Source organism: Podarcis erhardii, assembly GCF_964252035.2.
Source record: "Podarcis erhardii genome assembly, chromosome: 7".
NCBI lineage: Eukaryota > Metazoa > Chordata > Lepidosauria > Squamata > Lacertidae > Podarcis > Podarcis erhardii.
The window spans coordinates 66,889,862-66,915,331 of NC_138511.1; the positions used below are offsets into that span (position 1 = coordinate 66,889,862).

The 25,470-nt window shown below is 44.3% G+C and overlaps 1 protein-coding gene and 1 long non-coding RNA gene across 3 annotated transcripts in view; both read left to right on the plus strand.

The window, feature by feature from the left end:
- Positions 1–15,181: 15,181 nt before the first annotated feature.
- LOC309346287 lies at positions 15,182–15,891 on the plus strand. The gene is made up of 2 exons (XR_014158568.1): positions 15,182–15,236; positions 15,620–15,891. It is a non-coding gene; the product is annotated as an uncharacterized lncRNA (long non-coding RNA).
- Positions 15,892–18,280: 2,389 nt separating this feature from the next.
- RPS6KA1 (ribosomal protein S6 kinase A1) overlaps positions 18,281–25,470 on the plus strand; it is an 84,130-nt gene continuing 76,940 nt past the window's right edge. Inside the window, exon 1 of one of the 2 annotated variants that reach the window (XM_081868890.1) lies at positions 18,281–18,616. Coding sequence is in view for 1 of the 2 variants with exons in the window: in XM_081868891.1 (XP_081725017.1) it covers positions 18,545–18,616 (72 nt within the window). In the remaining variant the exon portion in view is untranslated. The remainder of the gene's footprint in view (positions 18,617–25,470) is intronic. The other variant, XM_081868891.1, reaches the window with a different exon arrangement.

Sequence of the window (25,470 nt, forward strand, 5' to 3'; positions counted from 1 at the left end):
TTGCAGTGCCTGCTGCAGCGCCCCATACATTCTGTGCCCGGTTCAACCGCCTTTGCTAGAGCTCTCCATCTTCCCAAAGCTGAGCAAGCAACTAGGCTTTGGGAAGGAGGCAGGAGGACTGTAGGACCCTGCCAAAGCCTCATATCTCCTTCCCAATGTCTGCTTAGACAGGGGGCATCAAATTATAGCCGCACAGATGGCACCATATTGCCAAAGTCCACCCCTGATGGGATGTGGTGTGCCTTCTCTTTGTGTAGCAGCTGATAGTGGAGACACCCATTTAACAGTTATGTAGAAGCCAGGGATATTTAGCACATTCATCTTTTCTCACCCCTGCACCTTGCAATGGCAAGCTGCGTCAGCTCAAGTTGCATCCTTCTTTGCCACTTTCAGCATCAGGACTGGTCCTCCCATTAGGCAGAGTGTGGTGACTGCCGCATGCAGCAATTGCTGGGTGAGGCTGTGGCAGTCCCCTGCCTTTTTATACCATTCCCCCACAATGGCCACCATTTTAGGATAGAGCTGTTGTGTGCTAAACAGTCCGTGCCACACATCCTAAACTTGAGCTGAAGTACGCTTTCCTGTTGCCAGGGTGGAAGCCAGTTCAGATGGCTTCTGAATGTGGATTGGGGGGGGGGGCGATGTTTAGCCATCTTGGCCTCAGGTGGCCAAAATGACTTGGCTGAGCCCTGATTAAAAGTGCAACAGCGCTATCCTCAGTGCCTTTTTGTCACCATAGTAACAGAGGGTTGACCTAATTCATAAGAATGTGTGAAGCCACATTACACTGAAGCAGGTCATCATTTTATCAATGTACCTTCTTAACTGGAGAAGCCAGGGGCTGGTACCTTCTGCTCTGCCTGCAAATTATTGAGCTGTGTGCGGTTAGTCTCTCCAAATTCTCCACCATAACTGTGGGCTGAGAAATTAGGGGACGGAGATCATTTCACTGAATTTCTTCTGAGGAAGGGGGAATTCTCCAACAGCTTCTCAAGGGCAGGGCTCACCATTGGCAGTGGAACAGACCTTATTCTTTTAAGGCTGCAGGTGGCAGCAGCCACCGTGTTGGCATCCTGGACAACATTTTCCACTCTTCAGGTAATGCACCATACCCAGGCTACATACACACCATACATTTAAAGGACATCTCCCTCCCCCAAGAATAATGGGAAGTGATTCTAGTTTACACCCTCAGCTATAATTCCCAGCACCCTTAACAAACTACAGTTCCCCAAATTATTGGGGGAGTGCTTTAAATGTAAGGGGTGTGTGCAGCCATAGTGTTGGTTCAGGACACTGTATGTTGGGGAATGGTGACTGCCACAAAAAATGGTGAAGAATATAGGGGCGGTGGGATCTGCGAAGTGGCCTCCCCCCCCCCAAAAAAAGAAATATCAGAAATTTTGTCAGAAAAATGTCTTCTGAGAAATCTTGGCTCAATTGGTTCAGCATTAATTTATCCCTTTCCTGAAACTGCCTTCACTGCATGAATTTTTAAGAGAGATGCCTGAAGGCACATTTTTATCCCATGAAAAATAAATTCCAGCCTAGATATTGCTTCCTGACTTGACCCCTTAGGTTAGAAAGAGCAGCATTTTATCAGCTTTGAACTTTCTCCTATCACTTCCACAACTACCTATTTGTAATGGGGAGGAAGAGAGAAGAAATGGAAGGCTTAATAAAAACAAAGAGAAATTAAAAATGAGGGTTTTTTTTAAGCAAGTAGACAGTGTTCTCATTTTGCTTTATTGTGATGCATGAAAGACATATATGTTAAAAGAGTTTCACAAGAAAAATTTAGAAATAGAATGTTCTAAATATATCTCTATCTTTTTTATATCTAATATATTGGTCCCTTCCAACACTATGTTTCAATTATATTAATATAAATTTGCAAACCTATACAAATACAAATACAAATCTTAAACCTCTGTTTAAGAACAGCCCTGTTTACGAACTATTCGGTTTACGAACTCTGCAAAACCGGAAGTAGTGTCCTGCTTTGAGAACTTTACCTCAGTCTAAGAACAGAATCCAAATTGAAAGGGCACTGCTGGCGGCAGGCCTCATTAGGGAAAGTGTACCTCGGTTTAAGAACGGTTTTGGTTTAAGAACGGACTTTCAGAACGGATGAAGTTTGTAAACCGAGGTACCACTGAACAGTATTATAAAACCACAACAATTATGGATCACGGGCAGTGTGTCCATTTCAACGACAAATCTTTTTTGAGTTATTGGTAGCTTCAGATTTAACGATTCATGCTGGAATTTGACAAAGAACATTTCCCTAAAAAAATCAGAATCTACCAATGACTTGAAAAAGGCTCATAGATGAAATTGACTTTTTACCAATGATCTAGCTAGCCCGCACCAGCTAGTTAGCATAACTTCTCCTGGTGGTGAAATGCTGTGTATTTGAGCATCTGTTTATGTTTTGCGCTTTGTATGTCTGTGACCTCTGTTGATTTCTGAGGATGGCTGTCAGTGTTCAAGGCCTTGTGCTGTTCCTATGTTGCAGGCCTGTTTAGAAGTAGCAGAAGCTGCGTTATGCTGTATACCTTCAAAGCACATTGTTCCCCTCAAAAAAATTATGGGCCCTGTAGTTTACTCCTCACAGAGTTACAATTCCCATAATCCCTTAACCAACTACAGTACCCAGAATTCCTTGAAGGAAAGAATGTGCTTCCAATATGTTTTAATGGTATAATCATCACGGCTTTTTTTGCAACTGGAACTGGCCAGAACTCAGTTCTGGCACCTCTCAGGTGGGTGCCATGGTCATTAACAGAGTTTATGGTGAGTTTCGGCACCGCTTTTTCTGGAGGGGGGGAAATAGCACTGGGTATAGTGTGTACACAAGAAGATAGGGAGGGAAGGAGAACGAGAATGGCTTTTTAATATTTAAAGAAGGGATCTGGGTCAGGTAAATTCATTTTGATTGGTCAGGGAACTAACAAACTGATTGGTTGGAGGGTCCAGTCAGTGAAGAAAGGGCAGCTAACTGCCTGCTGAGAGAAATGATGGCAGCTGGAAATGTTGGCTGAAGATGGAAGTGTGAGGCAAAGGCTGAGGTGAGTGTGGGTAGCTGGGCCTTCAGAATTAAGCTCTTCTTCCTGGTGTGATAACTGTACTTTGCTGGCAAATATAAGAGGAAGGGAGCCAGTGGCTGTGTTGTGCTATGAGGCTGTGTAAAGTTCTTACTGGAATAAGGTGACACAAGTGTTTTGGTTTAAAAAAAAAATATCAGCTGAAGCATTTGGAAATTCAACTGGAAGAGATTTGGGGTTAGAGGCAGATTATTCCCTGTAGCTGGATGGGGTTGTGAGTGAATTTGGCTGTGCTGGAAGTTTGCCCTGATGTAAAAGCTACTCAGAGGCTAACGGCAGGGTCAATGTCTCTGCCTTAGCATGGACCAACACTGGAGGGTATAATAATTCACTCTCAGGGAGTACCTTCATACAAAAAAACCTACATTTTATTTTATTTATTAACTTTTAATCCTGTTCTTCAATAGAACATGCCCTAGGCAGCTTTATTGAGTCTATGCAGCCATAGGTTCTTGCAGTGAATTACAGGGAAGTTTTATTTTGGCAAGGGTTCTGAGAATTCGCCATCAGATATTCCCCTCCTCCCTTAAAAAACAACAACAACCCCTCTTTTGTAGAAGTATAATTCTCACTGACTTCCCTGGGAAAACAAACATCTGTCACAGAGGCAGTGTGGTGCAGTGGTTAGACTGCCTATGACTGGAGACACCCAGATTCAAATCTCCTCAACCCATGCCACCAAACTCCCTCAGCAACATTGGACCAGTCACATTCTCTCTCAGCCTAGCCAAGCTCACAGTGTTGTTGAGAGAATAATTGGGGTGGGGGGAGGTAGAATCATATCTGCTGCCTTGAAATCATTGGGGGAAAGGTTGAATATAAAAGTAATAAATAAATGGGCTTGAACTGTAAATACAATCTGAGAACTAATTCATATACCATTGTTTTGTCCTGCTCCCATCTTGTTTTTCTTTTCTGTGTTTTTGTATTCAGATGAGATGATATATCACTTTGTCTGAGCAGTGCATATGTCTCCATTGCTATTTTATTTTTCCTTTGCTGGGTGTGAATGTCACACTTTGAGAGAGAACAGAAGCTCCAGATGTAAGATATTTTGGCCAGCGCCCTTGAACGTCACATTTAATAGATTTTTCCTTTTGTGATGGGTTTCTTTCCAACTTAAAAAAAAGATGCACTTTATTTGCTGCTACATGTGATCACAGCTGCCCAAAATGCCACAGCCTTCTGAGGCAAGTCTGGGCAGCAACACGAGTGTGGAAAATGCTTCACAGCAGCAGACAGCCTGCAAAATTAATGCCTGGGGGATGGCAAGGCAGGGAGAACGTGGATCTCCACTTCCCCTGAAAGAGGTGGCCACAAGCATCTGATGAGTCTTGCACTTCTCTTTAATGATCAGGAGGCCATTCAGTTAAATGCAGTTACATAAGAGAAAATGTATTCAGTAACAGGTGGCCCTACCATTAGATGGAGTGAAGCGGCTGCCTCAGGCAACAGATTTGGGATGTCACAAAAAAGCAGCAAATGGTTCTTGGGTGATTTTCTGAATGAAATACGTAAAGAACTTGACTAGCTTTGGGCACTTTGACTAAAGGTCATTTGCTGCTCTGCCTTGGCCAGGAATCATTTGAAACAAACCTAGGAGGGCGGAAGATAATTTCAGATTGGGGGACGGTGAAGCATCTAAGTAAGGTTTAAAAGGCCTAGTTTTATTTATTTATAATCAAGGTTTAAGTCAGAAAAGCATAGCATTGTATTTTATGAGCTTCTGTTATGGTTACTATATACCTTGTTATCAAAAGTAAAACAATGTTATTCACACAAGTCAGCTTCTTCTATACAAAGACTTTTGTGGCTTTGGCACAAAGAGCTAGCACATAGGTATATTCATTTAAACACATATTATTTAGTGTGTAGAACAGCCTTCCCCCAAATTGGTACCCTTCAGATGTCTTGAATTACAACTCCCATCAGCCCCAACTAGAACATTGCAGTTGTGGAGACCCAGTTTGGATGGTGACCACATCACTGGAGGGTGCAATGTACCTTTTCCCAAATTGAAATCTCCCCTAAGGAGCTATTTGCAAAACATTACAAGGGTAAGTAGCAGCCTTGGAGGATGGAAAGTAATTTTAAAGAGGAAAACTGCGAAAGAAGGGATTTCATCCACACACATGCACCAATCCTGGTCTCACCCAATAGGCTTCACTTTGCTCTGTCAATAAGGAGTAGAGATCAAATTCTGTGCTTGTGTCATACACCCATGATGATTGTATTTATAATTAGTTTATAGATATTTGTCATATATCATCTAACAACATTACTCCTCCAGCCTCCAGCCCAGTATATCCCCAACCAACCAAACGTAATCCACCCCACTTGATAATTTAAACATTGTGTTACAAATGATTGACAGGGCTGAGCAGAATGTTGGACAGAGCTAGAGGAACTGACTGGTAGAGATTGTCATTTAGGAAACTGGCAAACTGACAGCTGGAGACAGGCAGGGGGGAATGGGATTAGAGAGAGATGTCAGTAAATATGTAAACAGAGTAAGGATAGCAGCTAGGGATAGAGGTAGTCTTTTTAGGATAAAACATTTAAACCCTGGAAAGTGTTATATTAGCAAAATAGAATTTGACATGTAATGATCTGTGTTCTGGTCTGGGGGATTTCAAAAGCAGATATATCTCATCCCATGTATGAAGTGACTAGCCTCAGTGCCTATACTTGCCTTCCACTGCAAGAGGCAGTATGCTTCTGAGTAAGAGTTGCTGAGAATTGCAAGTGAAGAGAGGGCTATTTCAGTCATGTTCTGCTTGTGGGCTTCCTATAGGCATCTGGATGACCACTGTGAGAACAGGACACTAGACTAAATGTGTCATTGGTCTGATCCAGCAGGGCTCTTCTTTTGTTCTTAAGTGGGACTGGGTCCAAGTCAGATTTCCAAGGGAGATTCCTACTGCTCTCTCCAAATCAGTAGGTGGTGGCAGCTGATATCCAAGGAATGTTTGAACTTAATTGGATTGATGGAAGAGACTAATCTTAGGGACAACCTGATGACAGAGCCTTTCAAAGGGTCCCAAGAACATCACAATGATATTTCATAATTCCTATCAAACATCAATTTAGGTGCTATGCATTCCTAACTTGATTTATTCCTTGTGTCTGCTTGCACATTCTACTAGTGCAGGGAGTAGGAAAAGACTAGAAACAGATGTCCCTTGGAATGCCCACATGTTCAAAGCCCAATCAAGTGGTACAATCACGAAGCAGCTTTTAAAAGGGTTAACCAGGCTCAAGAAACAATGTTCCTTCCAACCACATTTTGACTGATCTTCCTACGTTGAGAGTTCTCTACTTCCATAAATCTGCTCGAAGGAGCTTTCACTTGTCATAGAAACTTGCAAAAATATGGCAACTGAGCCAGAGGTAATATATACCCACAAGGCAGAAAGAGACCCATCTCACTTGAGAGCTTAGCCAATCAAATGAGAGGCGCCCAGGCAGTAGAGGTCATCTCTGCTGGTTGCCATGGCTACAATCTCACCATCATCCTTCCCTCACCTCCCTATACCACAAATTTCCCGTTTCCTGGATGGAAAGAAATGAGCAATGAGGGTCTCGACTTATTTCCAAACATTGCGGAGTGCTTGACATTTCAAACAGAAAAAGAGGCTGCCTGTCTCTTCCTTGCACTAACTGAGCATGGTGGATGATGGCCAGCATATTTGAAATTCCAGCTGCACAGAACTCCAAACACTCTGGGTACCTCACCGTGGCCCCTTAGGACTGCAGGCTTGCCTGTCAAATGCATTGCTTGAGCAAGACAGATCTGGTTTAAGGGTGATTTTTTTTCTACCTTCTCTTTTAATGCTCTTGGATCCAATCTATTCACTCATAACTTTGCTTTAAATGTGTAGTCAGGTGCTACAGCCTGCCGTGGTGATGGCCTTGATCTCAGAGTCAGTCACGTCTGGGGCTGCTAAACCACTGTCTGGGAAACAGGTTCCTGGTGCTAACTGATTCAGAGCCCACAGAGCCTGAAGCTGGTGGTCCTGAGCCCATAGAACCTAGGCTATGTTAACAGATTCACTTAAAACAACGCAGGTAGAATCCAGAGAGAAAAGAATGTGATAATGCTTTATTGGGTAAACTTAAGAAAACAGTACATGATATGAGGAGAAATAGAGAGGTTTTGTCTTTCTTAATTCAGGCCTTGCTGGTAGTAGCATGATTTTCAGCTAAACATACAGAGGGGAAACTCCCTAAGAACTGAACAGCCAATTAGCACATTAGTTACCTCAGCAAGGATCATGCCATTCTGACTGGTTGCTAAGCAACACCTCCACCAACTTCTCTTGATTGGCAGCCAACAGAATAAACCATTAGGTGAAGGGTTCCTACTGTTGTAATTCCAACGAGCTGGTGGTCTAGCACCCGAGCCAGGACACCCACAGAAGTGTCCCCTGGGTCTGACTCACCTGAGAGAATTGAGTGCTTCCCACACTGCCACACCTGCAGAGCAAGTGCTCCGGACAGAAGGCCACATCAAAGCAAATAAGTACGGTACTCAGGCCAGGGGATTAGCCCTTTAAGATCCAGTTTTCAGGCCAGAGGGGTAGAACTTGGGAAAGATGGAGTGGAGGAAAGGACTCATTGAGATTTACTTCAGCTCTAGCCTTTGTTGAAACAAGTTTACTGAAAGCTTTATGTAGTGTTGCAGCTGCCTTGGTTACCTGATAAGGATGGGTCAGAGCACAGCTTGGAGGGGTCCCTTACTACATGTTGTGACTGCTAGGACCTCTCAAGTGAAGGAACTGGAATCCTGGACATTTGCAAAATTGGGGTTTTGCTGGTGGGGTGGGGAGGCCAAGTCATTGAACTGGGCAGGGGGAGAGAAAAATGTGGCTAGAGAAAGAGGATACGTTCCAAAAGTTAGTCACAAAGAGAGCAGAAGTGCGAAGGAACAAGGGAAACACTTGCAGGGCTAAGTGCAGGGGGAATGAACAACTTGTAGTAAAATTAGATAAACTCCCCTCTGGCAGTTTGAACAACCTGCCCTCGGGAGCCTCCACCAGTACCTTATAGGAGGGGGAGATGCCCAAGGCTGAAGCTTAATGTGCCTTGTTACTAGTCATCCGGAAGATGATTCTCCAAACCAGTCTAAAGTCTGCAAATGGAAGAACTTGATGTTAGGTTGTATGTATCATTAATGCCACTGTAAACAGTTTAAAGAGTACATTAGTACCAGGCTAACTCTTACTCAAGAGTAGAGGTGTCACAGAAAACGCTGACATCCAGGAGGTCATCATAACAGCCCCTTAACCAAACCCCCCAAAATGGTCCAAAGATGCAAGCAGCTGCACTGATCCATTATATGCACACATTAAAGAGCAGAATCAGCAAATATCCGAATACCCAACTTTATTAAGCAGCTGACAGTCACAGAATACTAAACTGGTCTCGTCTTCTGATGGCCTCTTTTGTAACCCACTACAATGATTAAAACAGCAGCAGCAACCTGAAAGTCTCCTTGGGGTCTGTTAATTACCCTGGTGCTCCAGCAGATGACGTCTTTGCTCCTGTTCTGAAAAAAGACCTGGAACTGCATTCTCCCTCTACTATACCACTGATCAGGAGCTGGGTCAGATAGGAGGGGGAGGCAAGAGAGCAAGAGTGGAGTCATATTATTAATTTATTTAGGCTAAACATTTGCCCTTCATTCATATTCCTGGGTTGGTTTACAATATATATATATATATATCAAACAATCAGAACATGTATGTGCCCTTCATTTGTGCAAAGGATTGGATGGGATCATCAGGAAGCTCCTGGAATGGTAAATAAAGTGAGGTTTTCATGCTTGCTCCTAGCCAACCTGAACTAAGGGATGAAGAGCTGGTGTGCCTCTGACTCCTCCCTCTTGTGTGTTTTTCATGTGATCCTGCCCAAGTGGTGAGATGTATTATCTGCAGTAGAAAGTATCCAGGGCCAAACATGAACACCTTAGCCCTGATACCTCTGTACTGCTCAAGGTAGTACAGGTCAACCTTTTCAAACCCAGGACCAGCTTTGGGGTACACTTTTAATTTTGTAACCACCCGTAGCCATCTTTTATGGAAGCTGTTTTATGGCAACATTCCAAAACCTGGTGCCCTCCAGATCTTTTGGATTACAACTCCCATCAACCTCAGCAAATGTGACCAATGATCAGGAATGATGGGAGTTGCAGTCCAACAACATCTGGAGGCTGGGGGAGGCTGACTCATGTAAATGATTAGTCCCGGGTCGCCAATGTGGCGGTGCCCTCCAGATGCTGTTTGGAGTACAACTACCATAGTCTCTGAACCTTGACAATGCTGGCTGGGAGATGGAGTCCAACAACACTTGGAGTGCCATTGGTTTCCCATCCCTGGCCTTCCACTTGCAAATCATTTGCTGTGCAAGACAAGTTCTTTCTGGGTTACAAAAATGTTAGCACTAATTGTCAGAAAAGAAGAACTATTTATTTAGAAAATTCATATTTTCATTCTCATGATACAGATAACCTTCTTGAGTTGATAGCTGCTATAAGAGTTTTCTGAACCATGCCTTATCATGTTTTAAGAATGAGTAGGATTCCCTCTTTGATAAATATTTAACATATCAAAATGCTTTGGGAATCAAAACAATCCATGCAGTTGTTTGTTTGGCATTACATTTTGGGGTGATACATGAGTGGTCCAGAGGGTGGTGGTATACTACTACTACTACTACTACTAATAATAATATAATAATAATAATAATAAATATTTATACCCCACCCATCTGGGCAGCTAACAGTGCATATAAAAACATAGTAAAACGTCAGACATTAAAAATGTTCTGTTACAGGGCTGCCTTCAGATGTCTTCTAAAAGTTGTGTAGTTCTTTATCTGCTTGACATCTGATAGGAGGGTGTTCCACAGGGAGGGCGCCACTGCTGAGAAGGCCTTCTGCCTCACTTCTCGCAGTGAGGTTTCAGATAGGAGACCCTCAAAGGAAGACCTCAAAGGCTGAGTGATGGGGGTAGAGATGCTCCTTCAGGTCTGCTGTTTGGACAAGCTACCAATGATACGCAATCATGGATCAAACACAGCTGAAAACATTTTCTAGCACAGAAACCACCACATACTTCAAGGATTCTGTCTCTGACTATGATTTTAAGCAAGAGATTCAATAATGGATTAAAACTTATGAAAAGGGAACAAACCTCCCTAAAATAACCATGTTGTAGTAGATTCTGGTGTAATAATTTCTGCAAAAAGCTGCACCACAGAATCTATGACAGGTCAAGAAATAAATTGGTGCTGTTTAAATCTGCAGCCTCAGGCTGCTGAAAAGATTGCCTTAAGCTGGATACATGACTGGGGATGTCATACTGTACTTCCTTTCTTTTTAAAATCAGGCACAGCATTTTCCCACAAGGGTTTCTGCAGCTGGTTTTGTACAATTTATTCTTTGCACAGGATTTGTACATCTGATGAATTATGTGATCCATGGCAATGGTTTTGGTACACATGTACAGCCGTGCCTGTGCCACAGAATTGGAAAATGAAAAAAAAAAAAACCCAGTTATTTGTTAGCAGGAGAGTATGTATATAAAGACTCTGAGAACTATTCACTCTGCATCTGGACAAATGAAGTTGTGGAAAGACAACAAGGAATGTGCACAAAACCAGGAAAAATTACACAGATTTGTAATTTTTCTCATTAAGCAACTCTTGAGTTTTCCTACAATTCAGAATATTTGGGCAGAACCATATGTCATTACAGGAGTAGGTGTTGGTGGAAACGGCCTGGGAAGTAAAGCTTCAACTTATGAGAGACTCACTAAAGTCTTTTATAGAATTTCCTGGGAGTCTGTACCATTTGAACCTATGACTGACTTTTGAGTAACCATGAATAGACTGTATGTGGAAGAACATGTAGTCTGCATAGAGAAAATCCCTGGTATGACTCAGGAAAAGGCACTTTCATGTGTTCAATTTAGGGGTTTCTTTTCCCAGTTCTTGGACCGATTTCCCCCCAAGTTTTGGTCAGCAATCAGGAGGACAACTTTTCTTCCCCTCCAAATAGAAATTCAAAGGATGAAATATCTGTCCCCAGATCCTGCCCTTGATAGCTGGATTCTATTATTATATTTATTGTTTTTCTTAATGTTTAGATATCACTTTTCTTCCATCCTGGAGACCAAGATGGCATATATGTAGTTTCTGGAAGTTCTCCCATCCAGACACTTACTGGGCCTAGATCTGCTTAGCTTCAGCCAGGTGATGGTCCCACATACCTTCCATACCGTAGGATCCAAGGGTTGCAACTCCTGCAACTTATACAGCATGAAGAACAACTGGATGTTTTTGATGGTTATCCAGATGGCACTGGAAATTCAAACATGTTTTAGTTGGGGCTTATAATTATCCCAATAATAGTTTTTGTAGACTGAGCAGATTTTACATCCTAAGCAATAGTAATTTTGTGTATTTGCTCCTTCCCTCAGAAGACCTACAGACCTGATCATTCAAATGTAAACATGTGCTTTTCCTGGCATATTTTGCTCTGCCCACTTTTGCTTCTGGTTCTGCTGAGAAACTGATATTTTAAAAGTGATATATTACATGAAACACATTAAAGGAGTGCTATTCCACTTGTGGAAGCACCTTATTTGCTCGTCAAAGTGGCATACCTATTTTCAGTGGTGAAATGCCAAGGGCATGTAAACAAGAACCCCATTGTTGGATGACTTCCGGCATTAAATAGCGCTTGCTGATAGCATCAATCACATGCAGTGGGAATGCATTTTTGAATGTTTCAGAGGATTTCAGTAATTATTATCAGGGCTGGAAAATGAGCTAGGAAACTGACTCTGCCCTCCCCAGGAAGAGAGGCCATTTCTTCAGCATTGCCACTTTAATTTCTTAGACTCTCTCCTCTAATACCGAGACTGTGAACATGACACTTCACTTGCTTTAGAAACTTGTGGTTTGGGAAGTATAACTTGGCCAGGTTTTGCCATTTCAAAGCCAGCCTCACCAACTCTGCCTCCCTATCGTAAGAGCCAATCAATCTTCCCATTTCTTTAGGAATAAGAGTTGGGAATTCTTAGTGCACAGAAATATCTGATCCACATATATAATGCTGCCCTCCCATCCTCTCTGTCAGGCCCTTCTCTCCAGGCTCTGCTCCATTCCTTTCTTGAATCCGTTTCCCTGGCTGGAATGTGTTCTTGAACTCTGATAATACCTCTGGCTTGCCTGGATTGAGAGATGTTTGTAAATGGAATGTAGCCTGCTCCTGTGCCTGGAGACAATCAGTCAGATCGTGTATCCACAGCAGCGACTAGGGGAGGAATGACTGCTGGGAGAAGCATAGAAAGAAGAATTGCCATGGTACATCTGCATCAGCACAACTGGATGCCTTCATTTGCCCCAGCTGCAACATGTCTCTCCATATCAGTCTCTACAGCTACAGCAGGCAATGCAACTCCAATGGATTGACTTTACCTCCAAAGGCATACTCCTCCATTGTCTCCTGAAACAGATGGATGCCAACAACAAAGCTTGCTCTACAAAGGTAATAGTCACATCTTTTGTCCTGCCCACTTTTGCTTTTGTTCCTACCTATTCTTGGCTTTGGCCTCACCCACTACTGGCATGTGGTACCTGGAAAGTTGCTCATGAGGGAATGTGGCCCTTGGACTGAAAAGGGTTCTCTGCCTTTGCTTTAGAACAAACTTGGCCCTCCATATGTTTTTGAGACTACAATTCCCATCATCCCTGACTACTGGTCCTGCTAGCTAGGGATCATGGGAGTTGTAGGCCAAAAACATCTGGAGGGCTGAGTTTGAAGAAGCCTGCTTTAGAATGTGATGTATTGAGTACTAAAGGGGGAATCATGGGGGATATGTTAGGCATCTGTTTGGTCACTGGATGCTGGACTAGATAGGCTATTGGCCTGATTCAGCAAGCTGTTCTTATGTTCCTACGTCTTTTGATGGCTATTAGTCACCAGTTTTAGGCTCTCCAGGTGCAAAAGAAGACAGGGCTCCTGCACCTTTAATAATTACCGGTATGTAGAAGAGAGGATAATGCAGGTGTTACTTGTCAGACAAACACCACCTATTGAAATTCCCTTTTCTACACTATAATTAAAGGTGCATGAGTCCTATCCTTTTTTGCACCAGGCCATCACATTCACCATGGCTAAACAGAGAACCTCTGCACTGAATACCAGTTGCTGAGGCAGTCAACATTTGGAGACGACTACTGCCTTCCTGTCCAGGCGGTGGTATTCCTGGAAGCAATCTGGTTAGCCACTGCGAGTGGTATGATGCTGTACTTAAATGGACTTTTGGTATGATCCAGCAGGGCTCTTTGTACAGTGCTAACGTGTCTCATTCAGGATTTTCTGAATGGTGAAATATGCACAAGTAGATAGGTTGCTTCTTCCTTCCTTTATAATCACACACATCATCACTACATCATGCAAGATGTCTTAAAATAAAAATAGGAGACTACATAAGAGGGTGATTTCTCATCCATCCTCAGTGAGGCCTTACAGGGGTGATACACCACTGAAATCTACTCTTCTACACAGCTAATAAAGGTGCACAAACCCCTGTCCTCTTTTTCAATATGCTTTACAGTGGACCCTCTGGATACGAACTTAATTCACACCCTGAAAATTATGTAAATAGAGGTGCGCTTCTGCGCATGATGTGATTGAGCGCTTCTGCGCATGCACACGCGGCAAAACCCGGAAGTACACACTTCCAGGTTTGCCGTGGCTCTAATCCAAAGATTCTGTATCCAGAGGGATACGTAAGTAGAGGTACGACTGTATATGTTAGAGGAGTGGGAAATTGGAAGAGAACTCAAAAGCAGGAGATGAAATGATTGTTGTTAACTCTCCACCATGAGTTTATCAACTGTCATTTTCACATCAACAATTTACAAGGCATTGCCAAGCATACTGATTTATATGACCCTTCACTCTTTGCATTTTTGTTTAAAGTCATACCATCCTGGAATTTCATTTACTTTGCTCCAGAGGCAGCAGCTGGTGTCACTTGTTATTTTCATTTTTTTAAAATTGCATTCATTGATCCAAGTGCCGTTCTTTCCTTTCTGTTCACATCAAAGGAGCAGACGTGCCTGTGAATGGCAGCAATGTTCCTGTTGTGTTCCCTCTTCTTCTTTTTTTTGTTAGTTATTGCTGTAGCTGGTTCATTTTCGTCTCCATGAAAAGCAAACACAAGCTCTACAAGAGGTTCATTGCATATCATCATTTCATTACAGGGAAGGTGCTACTGAAAAGGCACCCCCCGGCAGCATTATTCCTCTTTTCTCTGCATGTCATGATGTAGCTATCCAAACTGGCATCGTTCTGCTCATATCAGTACTTTACATATTCAGAAGCAACAATGGATACACGAGAAAAACATTTGTAACCTGCAAAGCTCACATTAACAGGTTGCTTTGAGAAGGGATAGTCTGTTACAGCAAACACATCAAAGCATTTTGCGACACCTTAAAGATGAACAGAAGCTCTGGTGGACTAGCGCCAACTTTGCCAGGTGCATGAAGTGTTATCCTTAGTTAGCAGACAGATACACAGATACACATTGATATGAAGAAGAAAGTGGGGCCAAATGTCAGTGAAATGAAACGCAGCACAATCTGTGACAACTCATTCTCTGAAGAGCTAATCCTTATGTAACCAACACAACACCATCCATGCACAAGAGAGAGGGTTTGGCAGGCTTAGGAGAACCTCAAGGTTTGCAGAAGTACAAAAACACTTGAGAAAAAGAAGCAGTGGGAGAGTTCCAGAGACAGCCTAAGGAGGCCTGAATGCTCAGTGGGCAGACAACAGCAAGCATCTGTTGAGGGGGAGAGATGGAAGCCCTTAGGGGAATGGCATGGAGTACTGTGGGAAAGGGCATGGCTAGCTGGAATCTTGAACAGGAACACTCCACAATGTTGCTTCTCTCCCCCTCCCCTTTCTTTTGTAGACCTCAACTCCTCTACGTAAAACTTGCACGTATGTAAGTGCAGTGGCTATTTGCTACTCACTGCTTGAAGGTTTCCTACCTTCTGCCAAGGTTTCCTACCTGATTCCTTGGAACTGATCCTGAATAGTCACCACAGGTAACTTGACAATTGAATTATTTCCATTTTTGTATAATACTATAGTGCAAATGCATTGTCCTTTCTAGCACTATTCAGAAGTGATGCAATTACATAATATTAGACTTACAGATTTAATACTATTATTGGTTGTGGTGGGGAGGCTTTTCAGAGGGTAATGTCTGTATTGCTTCAGAACTGTGATAAGCCAGCCCTGCAACATTGGGGGGGGGGCCCTCCAGCTCATTCTGCTGAGTGGGGCCCTAGTCTTCTGCCCCTAAGTCCTGCTCTGATGGCACCAATGCTGTTCTGACGTGCCAGAACAAGGGTGTCATACTTCACTTGCAATTTAAATTAAGATATTTAAAACTACTGATATTTTAATTTCCCATTACCGTTGTCAGGTATGCTGTCAATATGCCAATTTCCTTGGGATGAAATACTTGCGGCAAGCCTATTAATGAGGGGGCGAAGAAGGAACAGCAGAGATTTTCCTCCAGTTTTTATATTGTATTGGGCATGCTTTGCCATGCTGCACACAAGATCCCTGTGGATGTTGGCCATTAACCTCCCACTGTGACCTTGACATCGCAGTGGTGCAATTCCTTCTGGTTACTGTGCACCTACCTATCTGGTGACTTTTGAATAAATAAAAAGGCAGCTGTTTTATTTTTAACACATTTTCCACATTTACAGTGGGGAGTCCTGACCCTGGGTCAGAGATTTCCTAGCAATTAAATAACCAAACCAAAGAGATTTTGGCCACTTCTGTTGGCTAGAAATATTGATGAAGGTCCAGGCCTTGCAAAGCTTTGGCATGGCATGCCTCTTTAAAAATAAGTCAGCATTTTACATTCCAAGAATCTGAAGGGCCCTAAGTTGTGGGAAATACTTTTCATATAAAGTCTGTTTGGTGCTCAAAGGCAGTGGTGGTCATTCAGTTTCATGATGACTTGGGAAAGCCAGCATGTGACTGCAATAATATGGCTAGATACAGGGTAACCCCTTCCACAAGACCTATCATGCTTCTAGTCCTTAGTGCATGGGTGGCTAACTTCTGCCACCTCCCAAACATATTCTCAATAGCCCCCAAAGTTCCCACCAGGTTTGGTGGCAGCAGCAAAAAGAATGCACAAATAAATTAGATGCACTGCTTTGATGGACAAAAAGGTTTAAGCACCTCTGCCCAACCCAGCACCCTGATGGTCATCAGATTGATAAAGTGATGAATTGGGGGGGGGACTGCCCTCTTGAACTGATCTTCATGCATCTGCTATGGAGGGTGTATGTGTGTGAGAAAGTGGGATGGTCTCATTTGCTACTGGTGTGCAAGGTTGGCCCTCAAGGGTGAGTGTGGCCCTCAGGTCAAAGAGGATTAACACCCCACCCCCACCCCCCTGTTAGGATTTCAGAGGAAAACCGGGGGGGGGGTACTTAGGGTTAGGGAACCTTTTTCAGCCTGAGACCCACATATCCTTGTATGACACCTTTCAAGATCCACATGCCAGTGGTGGTCAGAACAAGGATGTGACTCCTACCTTTGTACAGTAGGCTACACTGCAGCCATGCAAAAGTTAATGATTTGTACACATGCAGAGAGAGAGAGAGAGGGGGGGGTAAGCAATGAAGCATCTGCACAATTCAAAAAACACATTCAGCCAGGCAAAACTACAAGGAGGGCATGCAGCAGGGCAAATATGGCATTATGGGGACAGTCCTGAGGCTGGATAGCAAGCAATGAGGCATTATCAGGGTTCAAGAACATTCAGCCAGGGAACTGGTAGGATTCATGGCTGTTTTCATTTTCATTTCATTTTTACAATAACCCTCTGAGGCAGGTTAAGATGAGATACACCGATTGGCCCATGATCACTCAGGGAGCTTCATGATTGAGCAGGGATTCAGATCCTGTTTTACTTGATCCTAGCCCAAGAATGGGGAACCTCAGGTCCCAGGACCCCAATGTGGTCTGCCAGGCCTCTTGGGACTCTTCACAGGCTGCACCCTCTCTGAAGCCACACCCCTCACCAGCCCTGCTCTGCATTCTCATTGAGTATTTTCACCTGGCCAGAATGTGTCTTTGATTTCTGATAATGCCTATTTCTTGCCTGGATAGAGGAGAGAGAGGAGTGTTTGTAGAAACTAGCCTACTGCGCAAAGGTAAAATTTGCATTCATTCTGTTCACTTTTGCCACTGGCCACACACACCCATTGTCATGTGGCCTTCAAGCTGCAAGAAGTTCCTCACCGCTCTCCTAGCTCTACATCAGCCTTCCCCAACCTGGTGCCCTCCTGGTGCTTTGGACTACAGGGCTCATAAACTCCAGCTGCAGTAGTGTGCTAGAAAGGCTGCCCTACAGGAATAGTGCAATCCTATTCATGTCTATTTAAAAGTCCCATGTGAATGACTTCCCAGGTAAATCTGTACAGGACTGCAGGCTAATGCATGTTAGTCATTAAAAAACGTGGTAGTTAACAGGGAATGAATGCTGGTAATTGGTTCTACGCGGTTATCAGACCTACGCGATTCTCAAGCTGAGATTCCTTACTTGAGAGTAACACCTAGTGTCTCTCTCTCTCCCCCCCCCCCCCCGAATTCAACAGGACTTGCTTTCCTGCAAACACGGTTTAGCTAGGATCGAACTGCCACTAACAGCGCATTCCTTCGCCCTTTTACACGGAAGTAAGTCCCAGGATATCTAATGTGGATTGGCGGGCAGGAGGCAGGCAACGGACTTTCTACCAAGCATGCTTAGGATCGCACGCAGCAGGATGAAGACGCCAGAGCGGCGGCCGCGATTGCGGATGGATGACTTAATCGGGAATTTACGACGGCGGGAGCATTTGGAGGAGGAACTGCGGGGAAGCGAGGTACTACTACCTGGAGCAGCTACGAGGAGGTGGGCTTTCTTGCTCCTCTCCGCCCTTCCCCGGAGCGTGCGGGCCCCGGGCTGGGCCGGAGTCGAGGAGGAGCCACCCTCTCCTTCCCCGCTAGGCCGAGCAGCCAATAAGGCGCCGGGGGCCGGCATTCAGCTCCTCCTTCCCGGGGAGAGCGGAGCCCGACGCTGAGTGTGCTGGTGGAGCGGGGGAAACAAGCGGCGGCGCAGAAAGTCTTCGGGCGCCCGAGTAGCCCGCAGCGCCGAGAGGCGAAGGGCGGCAGTGGTCGAGCGCAGCGCTGACTGCCCAGCCGCCCGGCCAGCCTACTCACAGCTCCGCCGCAGCGCGCGTAAAGAAGCCTGAAGCGCGGCTGGAGGCGGAGGAAGGAGAGATCGAGATCCCTTATTAGCCGGACTTGCAGCATTTCTCGGGGCTCCGAGGAAGCAGCCGCAATGCCGCTTGCCCAGCTGGGAGCGGAACCTTGGCCCGACATGGAGTTGGTGGACATGGAGCTGGACGCGGAGGTGAGAGGTGGCGGCGGTGGGGCTCCGGAGGAGGGAGGGAGGGAGGGAGGGGGCGCTAGGTGAGTCGAAGGAGGCGGCGGTGGGGCATCGCCTGCCTGCCTTCCCTCGGAGGGCGAAGGTCTCCTGGTGACTTTTTCCAGGATTGCCTGCAAAGGAGTGGCGTCTGCGCCTGTCGCCTCGTTGCGCCTCCGCGCAAAGGACCGAGAGCGCGCGTGTTCCAGCTCTCTTATTTGCAGGCTGGGATTGGGTCGTGGGGCTGCTGTGAGTTGGGGAGCGGGTGGCAGTGTGTCGAGCGCCCCCCCCCGCCCCTTTCATGCAGAAGTCACTACATAGGCTGACATACAATCTGTGAAGAAGCGGGTCGGATTCTCTTTGATTGTATGTATAAGTTTCGTTATCGTTGTCGTTTGGCCCAATGAAAGCGGTTGCTTGCCTCTCCTGGAAACTATTGCAGAAAAAGCTCTTTCCTGCAATTAAAAAGTAACCCAACCCGCATCATCGGGCCGATCAATGTGTAGCTTTATAAGTTACGTCGGAGACCTGCAGCTAATGGTTAGGTACTTCCTTCCTTCCTTTCCTTCCCTGGTTGGAAAAGAGTTGAAGGAGGGCGGGGGGGGGGGGCGGGAAGGAAGAGAGGATTGCTTTTCCCGATCCTCGGTTGAACATGCCCACAAGCAGACTTCCAGTTGTCGTGACACGATTGAGTTATTCTCTTTAAGCAGAGCAGGAAGAGTCTGAACATTAAGAATCCTGGAGGGGATTTTATTCATTCTGCCCTGAGGTTGAGGCATTAATGCACTGCATTGATCTTAGCTTGCCACACCAAGGTTGTTGCAACTTTGCCCCCTTGAGGAATAGCATCCTTGTGGATTTGCATCTGGGCCTTAGAAGGGTGTTTAAAAAGAAGAAATCTCAAAACTTCTGGCTCAAACTATTTTTAAGGACAACTTCCAGCTTTGCTCCAAAGGTATGAATAATTGAGGCTTCCAGGCCTGACTTGGATAGAGTTTATTTAATGCTTGCCTGAAACAGCTGTGTGGTAAGATCTGATGTAAATAGAAAGGCAGGTGGAAAGTGGGGAGGGGGATTGGATTGCAAATCTCTGAAGCAGCAGGTTAGCAGTCTAAACACACTGGAGGGTTCCCCACCCACCCCAAAGTGGTAATGTTTTAACATCTAAGGCAAGGAACCCACATAACTCTCAATCCATATATTTAGAATTCATTTTCTATCATAGGAATGCAAATGCAAGCTTTTACAGCTTTGTGAGGAGGGTGAGCCAGGCTGAGTAGGGCTCAGTGATTCATCCAAATTAATGAAATTGTGTCCTGGGTATTTATATGTGCGGCACTTTTATCCCGCTCTTCAACTAAAGGGATCAGGATAGCCCATTTTAGCCTCACAACAACCATGTTAGGTGGGTTAATTTGTGAGATGGTGAGAATTGCCCAAGATTACCCAAGATGACCCAGTGAATTTCATGGCTGAATGGGGATTTGTACCTCCGTTTCGGACCTTAGTCAAACATTCTAAACTTAGTAACCCACATTTGCTCTTGAGACTGTGAACTTGTGTTCTTGTCTGTCATGGTGTGGCTTGGCTTGTCACCTAGGAATGGTCTGGGTGACAGTCCCGCAAACCAGGATTGGTAGGGTGCCAGCCCCTGCATTTTTTACTTTGTTATAGAAAGGTGTTGTTCTGAAAGCCTGTGGAATGGTTCTAAATATGTCCTTGGTCAAATGATCAGGCATCTGGTCTGCACATGCAAGTAGTTGTTGTTGGCATCTGTCTGTCTCTAGAGACAATGGAGTGCACTTCTGAGGGTGAAGTCAAACAGCTGCGTTAGCAGCACCCAAGTGACCTCCCTAGGGCGTATGCAGTGGTGGAAGGGCCTGAGGTGGAAAGATGGGCTATGTTAGAGAGTGCCCAAGGGAAGTCTACCTCCTCCCCTACAAAACCATCTTGGCTTGCTCCACTTGCTTGCTCCATCTTGGTTGCTCCACTGCCTTCAGAAGTTTGTGGGTAGCAGTGACCCAGGATAGGGAATTATCTGTGGCAGCCTCTAAGTTGTGGAACTCCCTCAGCATAGAGGTACTTCTGGTATCTTCATTATACAGCTTTCAGTGAAGCATCTTTTTATGCTGTCTTTTGACACTTGAGTGGTATATTTTTTAGGACCCACCTTATTTCTGTGATTGTAAGTTGTTATAAACTGTTTTTGATATTGTGTTTTTGTTTTGCCCTGGAATCTTAGAGTGAAGGGTGACTAATAATAGTTATTATAAGAATAATCATAGCCTGCTGCCTGCTGGTTCACTGGATGGCATTGTCAGTGTTGAAGAAGTGTGCATGCACACGAAAGCTCATACCTAGAACTAACTCAGTTGGTCTTTAAGGTGCTACTGGAAGGAATTTTTTTATTTTGTTTTGACCATGGCAGACCAACACGGCTACCTATCTGTAGAAGAAAAATCCGACAGCAAATCTAGTTGGCTTCTTATGAAGAATGAGAGGGTGCTATCTTGCCCTTTACCTCAGGCAGGAAAATGTATTGGGCTGCTGGTCCTGGACTTACACCACTTTCAACTGCAGGCAGAATGCACTTCTGAATTCTCCCACCCTGCAATGTGGCAGGGGGAAACTTTTTGCAAGTAGAACATTATAAAACGGTAATGCTCTGCAGAGCTTTGCTCCCCCTTGACCTGCCGGGAGTTTTTGTGATGTTCCTATATGAAGGTAGGTAGTGCTTTAAGTGGCACAGTCCTCTCTGCCAGTTCAGGATTCTCATTCTGCTGTACCTGCAGACCAGGGCCACATCTGTATATTATATTTCTCTTATACCACATTAACAGTCATGGCTTCCGACAAACATTCTAGGAGCTGTAGTTTGTTAAGGGTGCTGAGAGTTTTCCCAGAGTGGCCAGGCAGGGCATTATAAGAATGGCAGCTCTGTGAGGGCACAACTCTCAGCACCCTTAACAGACTACAATTTTCCAACATTATTGGTATAAGAGTGCTTTAAATGTATGGTGAAGATTGTGTTGCGGGTCTCTCAATCTTTTCCCCATGCTAGGATACCAAGGTGGCTCTGCAGTCCTTTTGTAATGCACAAGAATGAGCTAGTGCAGTATCATGGTCCAAAGGGGGAAGATGAGCATATGAAGAATTCAGACTATCCACCCTTCAAGTTTAGCATTTTCCACACTGGCTACCAGTGGTTCTCCAGGGTCTCGGGCAGAGGGAGGCTTTCTTCATATCCTGCTCTCTGAACCTTTTAAGTGAAGATGTCTGGGATTGAATTTGGGACCTTCTGCTTGCCCTAACTTCCTTCTGAATCAAATGTGCATAGGATTGGGCTGATTAATGGCTGACTGTCTGGCAAATGGCATACTGGTGCTCTGGTTGCAATGAACCCTGACAGTTCTCCTTTAATGCTTTGCAGCGTGCTTGCTGCCATGCAGAATCTGGAAGCGATGCTGTAAGCTCCTAGTCTCAGTCTTTAGGAACAGAGATAAGGCAAATCTTGATCAGTGCTTTATGTGGGTGGTGTGTTGGGTGTGTGTGTTTTTCTGTTAAGGTGAACCTTAGGGTGGAGCACTGAAAGGCATCGCAGTAGTGTTATTTTGAAGAGGTTATATTTAAAACTCTAGCCTGAGGCAGCTGCCTTTCTCTGTCTAATGATAAAGCTGGCCTGCTAATAAAGTTTTTCACAGGTTAACAATTTCCAGAGGGTTAGCCCAAATAGGTGTGTTGTAGCAAGACTTTTGTTCTTTCCTGGTTAGCAAGGTTTGTGAGCTTATTTACAAGGCTACTCTAACTTTTTCAGACCTGGACCCACCAGGCATTTGGGGATCCTTTTATTTTAACCACATATTTTTGGTTTGGTAGTGCTGTTGCTACAGCGCACCTTAGATCAGGCTGTGATCCTGACCCACCAGTTGCAGGCCAGTGCCCTAGGCTGTGTGTCTAGGAGTTCCTAGGCTGCTGGTTCAGGAGTGTTAAACACACTCGGGACTTTGAGACTATTGCCTAGAAAGTGGGAGTGTCTCCTTACTGTGAAGACTAGAAGAAGCTAGCAGGGCTGATTATGTGGCCCGTAATGGCCACTGCCAGCCATCTCTGTTAGCAGGAACCTGACATACCACAAGCATTCTGCCTCTTTTATAAATTTTAAGAATTTGAATGTTCAGCAAAGAAGAATTAGAAGCCTACACTGAGAGTGGGGCAACCTTTTCAGCTCAGGTGCCACATTCCCATCTGGGAGATCTTGCTGAGGCCACCTACCAGTGGTGGGTGGGACCAGAGGAAAACATGGGTGAAGCAAGCAACAAATGACATTCCAGCCAAGCAATAACACGAGGTAGGAAGTATGGTTGGTGAGGGTTGTGGCTTAGGAGAAGGTGTGGCCTTGAGAAGGGCCAGATAGAGTAGTTTAAAGGGCTGCATTTGGCTCCCAGGTTGGAGAGCCCCATCCCCTGTCCTAAACAGTGCTTCAATTTATGTTAATTAAGGCCCCCAGGAAATGGCTCATGAGAGGGAAGGAAGGACATCTTACTAAGTTAAAGAACACTGGATTTTTTTCAGTTGCATACAAAATGTACAAGGGAGTGTAATATTCATAATTATGTTGCACACCATTTCCCTATCCACCCAGCCTAGAAGCACTAATGTGGAGTGGCATTATTTGTAGATTTCAGCTTTGTCTGATTCCTTGTATTGGAAGGAAAGGATACCAAGGAGGGTGAATGTCACATTTTATCCCCTTTGTTGACTGTCTGGTTTACCTTATTGATTACCTGGTTTATGCTAATACATTTTTGGTTGTTTGAGATACAGCTAGTCTTATGAGAACTGCAGTTTTATTGTAAGACTTTTCTGCAAAATACACAGTTCATTTTCAGGCGGACTGGCTTGACGCACACACAACTAGAGCAGCCATTGATCTGTTCATTTTTTTTAAAAAAATAATATTTATTAGCCGTTTAGAGATTACAAAAGAAAAGAAAAAGAATTAAACAAGACAATACAATACAAAAACAAAAGAAAGACACCACACAACCCAAACCCTAAAACATTGAGTCAACCAAACAAAACAAAAACAATTAAAATCACATCCAATAATTTCAATATCATAACTTTCATTCACTTGTTTCAGCAACCTCCTCACACCTCCCTTTTTGTATTCCACTTCAATTAGCTGTTTCAGCAATTCCTTTCCATCTTCCTCAGTTTTCTGTCCTGTAATTTATCTTAACATATTCTAACCTTATTTTTTCCCTTTAATACATTTACAATCTGTCTGTACCTAATTCTTTATAACATTTCTGCTAAAGCCATATATCTTTATTCCATCATTTTTCTAACATTCATTAATTTTACAATATTTCTGTAAATAATCTTTAAACTTTTTCCAGTCTTCTTCCACTGACTCTTCTCCCTGGTCTCGGATTCTGCCAGTCATTTCCGCCAGTTCCATATAGTCCATCAACTTCATCTGCCATTTTTCCCGGGTGGGTAAATCTTGTGTCTTCCAAGCCACTGATCTGTTCAAACCTGGCTTTGCCAACCTTTGCCAGCACGTGCTTGTTTAAAGGCATCACTGCTTTCTCTGTCTATTACTATTTATTGTTACCCGGTTGGCTCAATGCAATAACCAAAGGAGTGGTTAAGCTTTACATTAGGTAAAGGAAAAGGGAAGAAATGCACCCTGCTGTGTTTGTCTCAGACTGCCCTGTGGGGGTAGGTGGGTTTCCTCCAATTCTTCTCTTTGCTTCAAAAGAATAATGTTGCCTCATTAAATAAATAATTCAGTCCCTTCAAATACTGTGACATTTAAAGTAAAGGCTGGCAGTCTTTTCTGTCACAAACAGCAGTAGCCCTAAGGGCTGAGTTGACCCTTAGGTTAACTAAGCTTTTGGAGTAGGATCCTTTACACAATCCAAAGGGCACCGCTCCATACAGATTGGGACTTTGCCACTCTGGACTTGGGGTCCTCTTTAATGTCCTTACTGCTGAAAGAGAGTTTGTTTGTTTACTCACCACATAACAGGGGCATGTTATCTATATTCTCAGTTTGGGAGAAGCTGGAAACTCTGGCTGCCTGGTGTGAGATGAGTATCAGGAGGGGAAATGATTGTTCTCTGTGTAAGTGTGGCAGATGACAGGTGTGGGGATTAGCATGACAGTAAAAGGGTGCCTGCCTGTGAGAGCCATTCAATGGGGGGATTCTGGACTGTGCTACTTTAGACTGCAGGTGAGGAGCTGCATGCAAAACCATTTCTCTCTGATGTGCTACTTTTCTGTACAGAGGGATTTTTTTTAAAGTGCAAAGCATTCATAAGCTTTCATCATCACCACCACCATAGCATCTAGTGGCACAGCCCCGAAACATTGTGAACACACACTCCCACATCATTCTGCATATCTAGGGAACGCTTTATACAATCCACAGAATTCAGTGCTGATGTTTTTCCTAGAGAGCGCCACTTTAAGCAGTAAGTACAGGGTTGCATGTTTAGGCAGGATCATAGGGAGTTGTCTTGCAGAGTCAGATTGTTGGTCCATCCAGCTGAATACTGTCCACACTGACTGCCGAGGCTGTCCAGGTTTTCAGGCAGGGGGCATTGCCAGCCCTACTCAGATATACCAGGAATTGAACCCGAGGCCTCTGCATGCAAAGCAAAACCTCTACCACTGAGCTACAGCAGTTCCTCTTAAATTCCCATGCATTTTAAAAAAAAATCTTTCCCTCAAATAGGGTGGTAGTGTGATAGGCAAATGGGTGAAGTCTATTTTTCACATAAACATCCAAAATGTGGTATTTTCCTATGTGAAAAGAGGAATCTGTTGTGTAT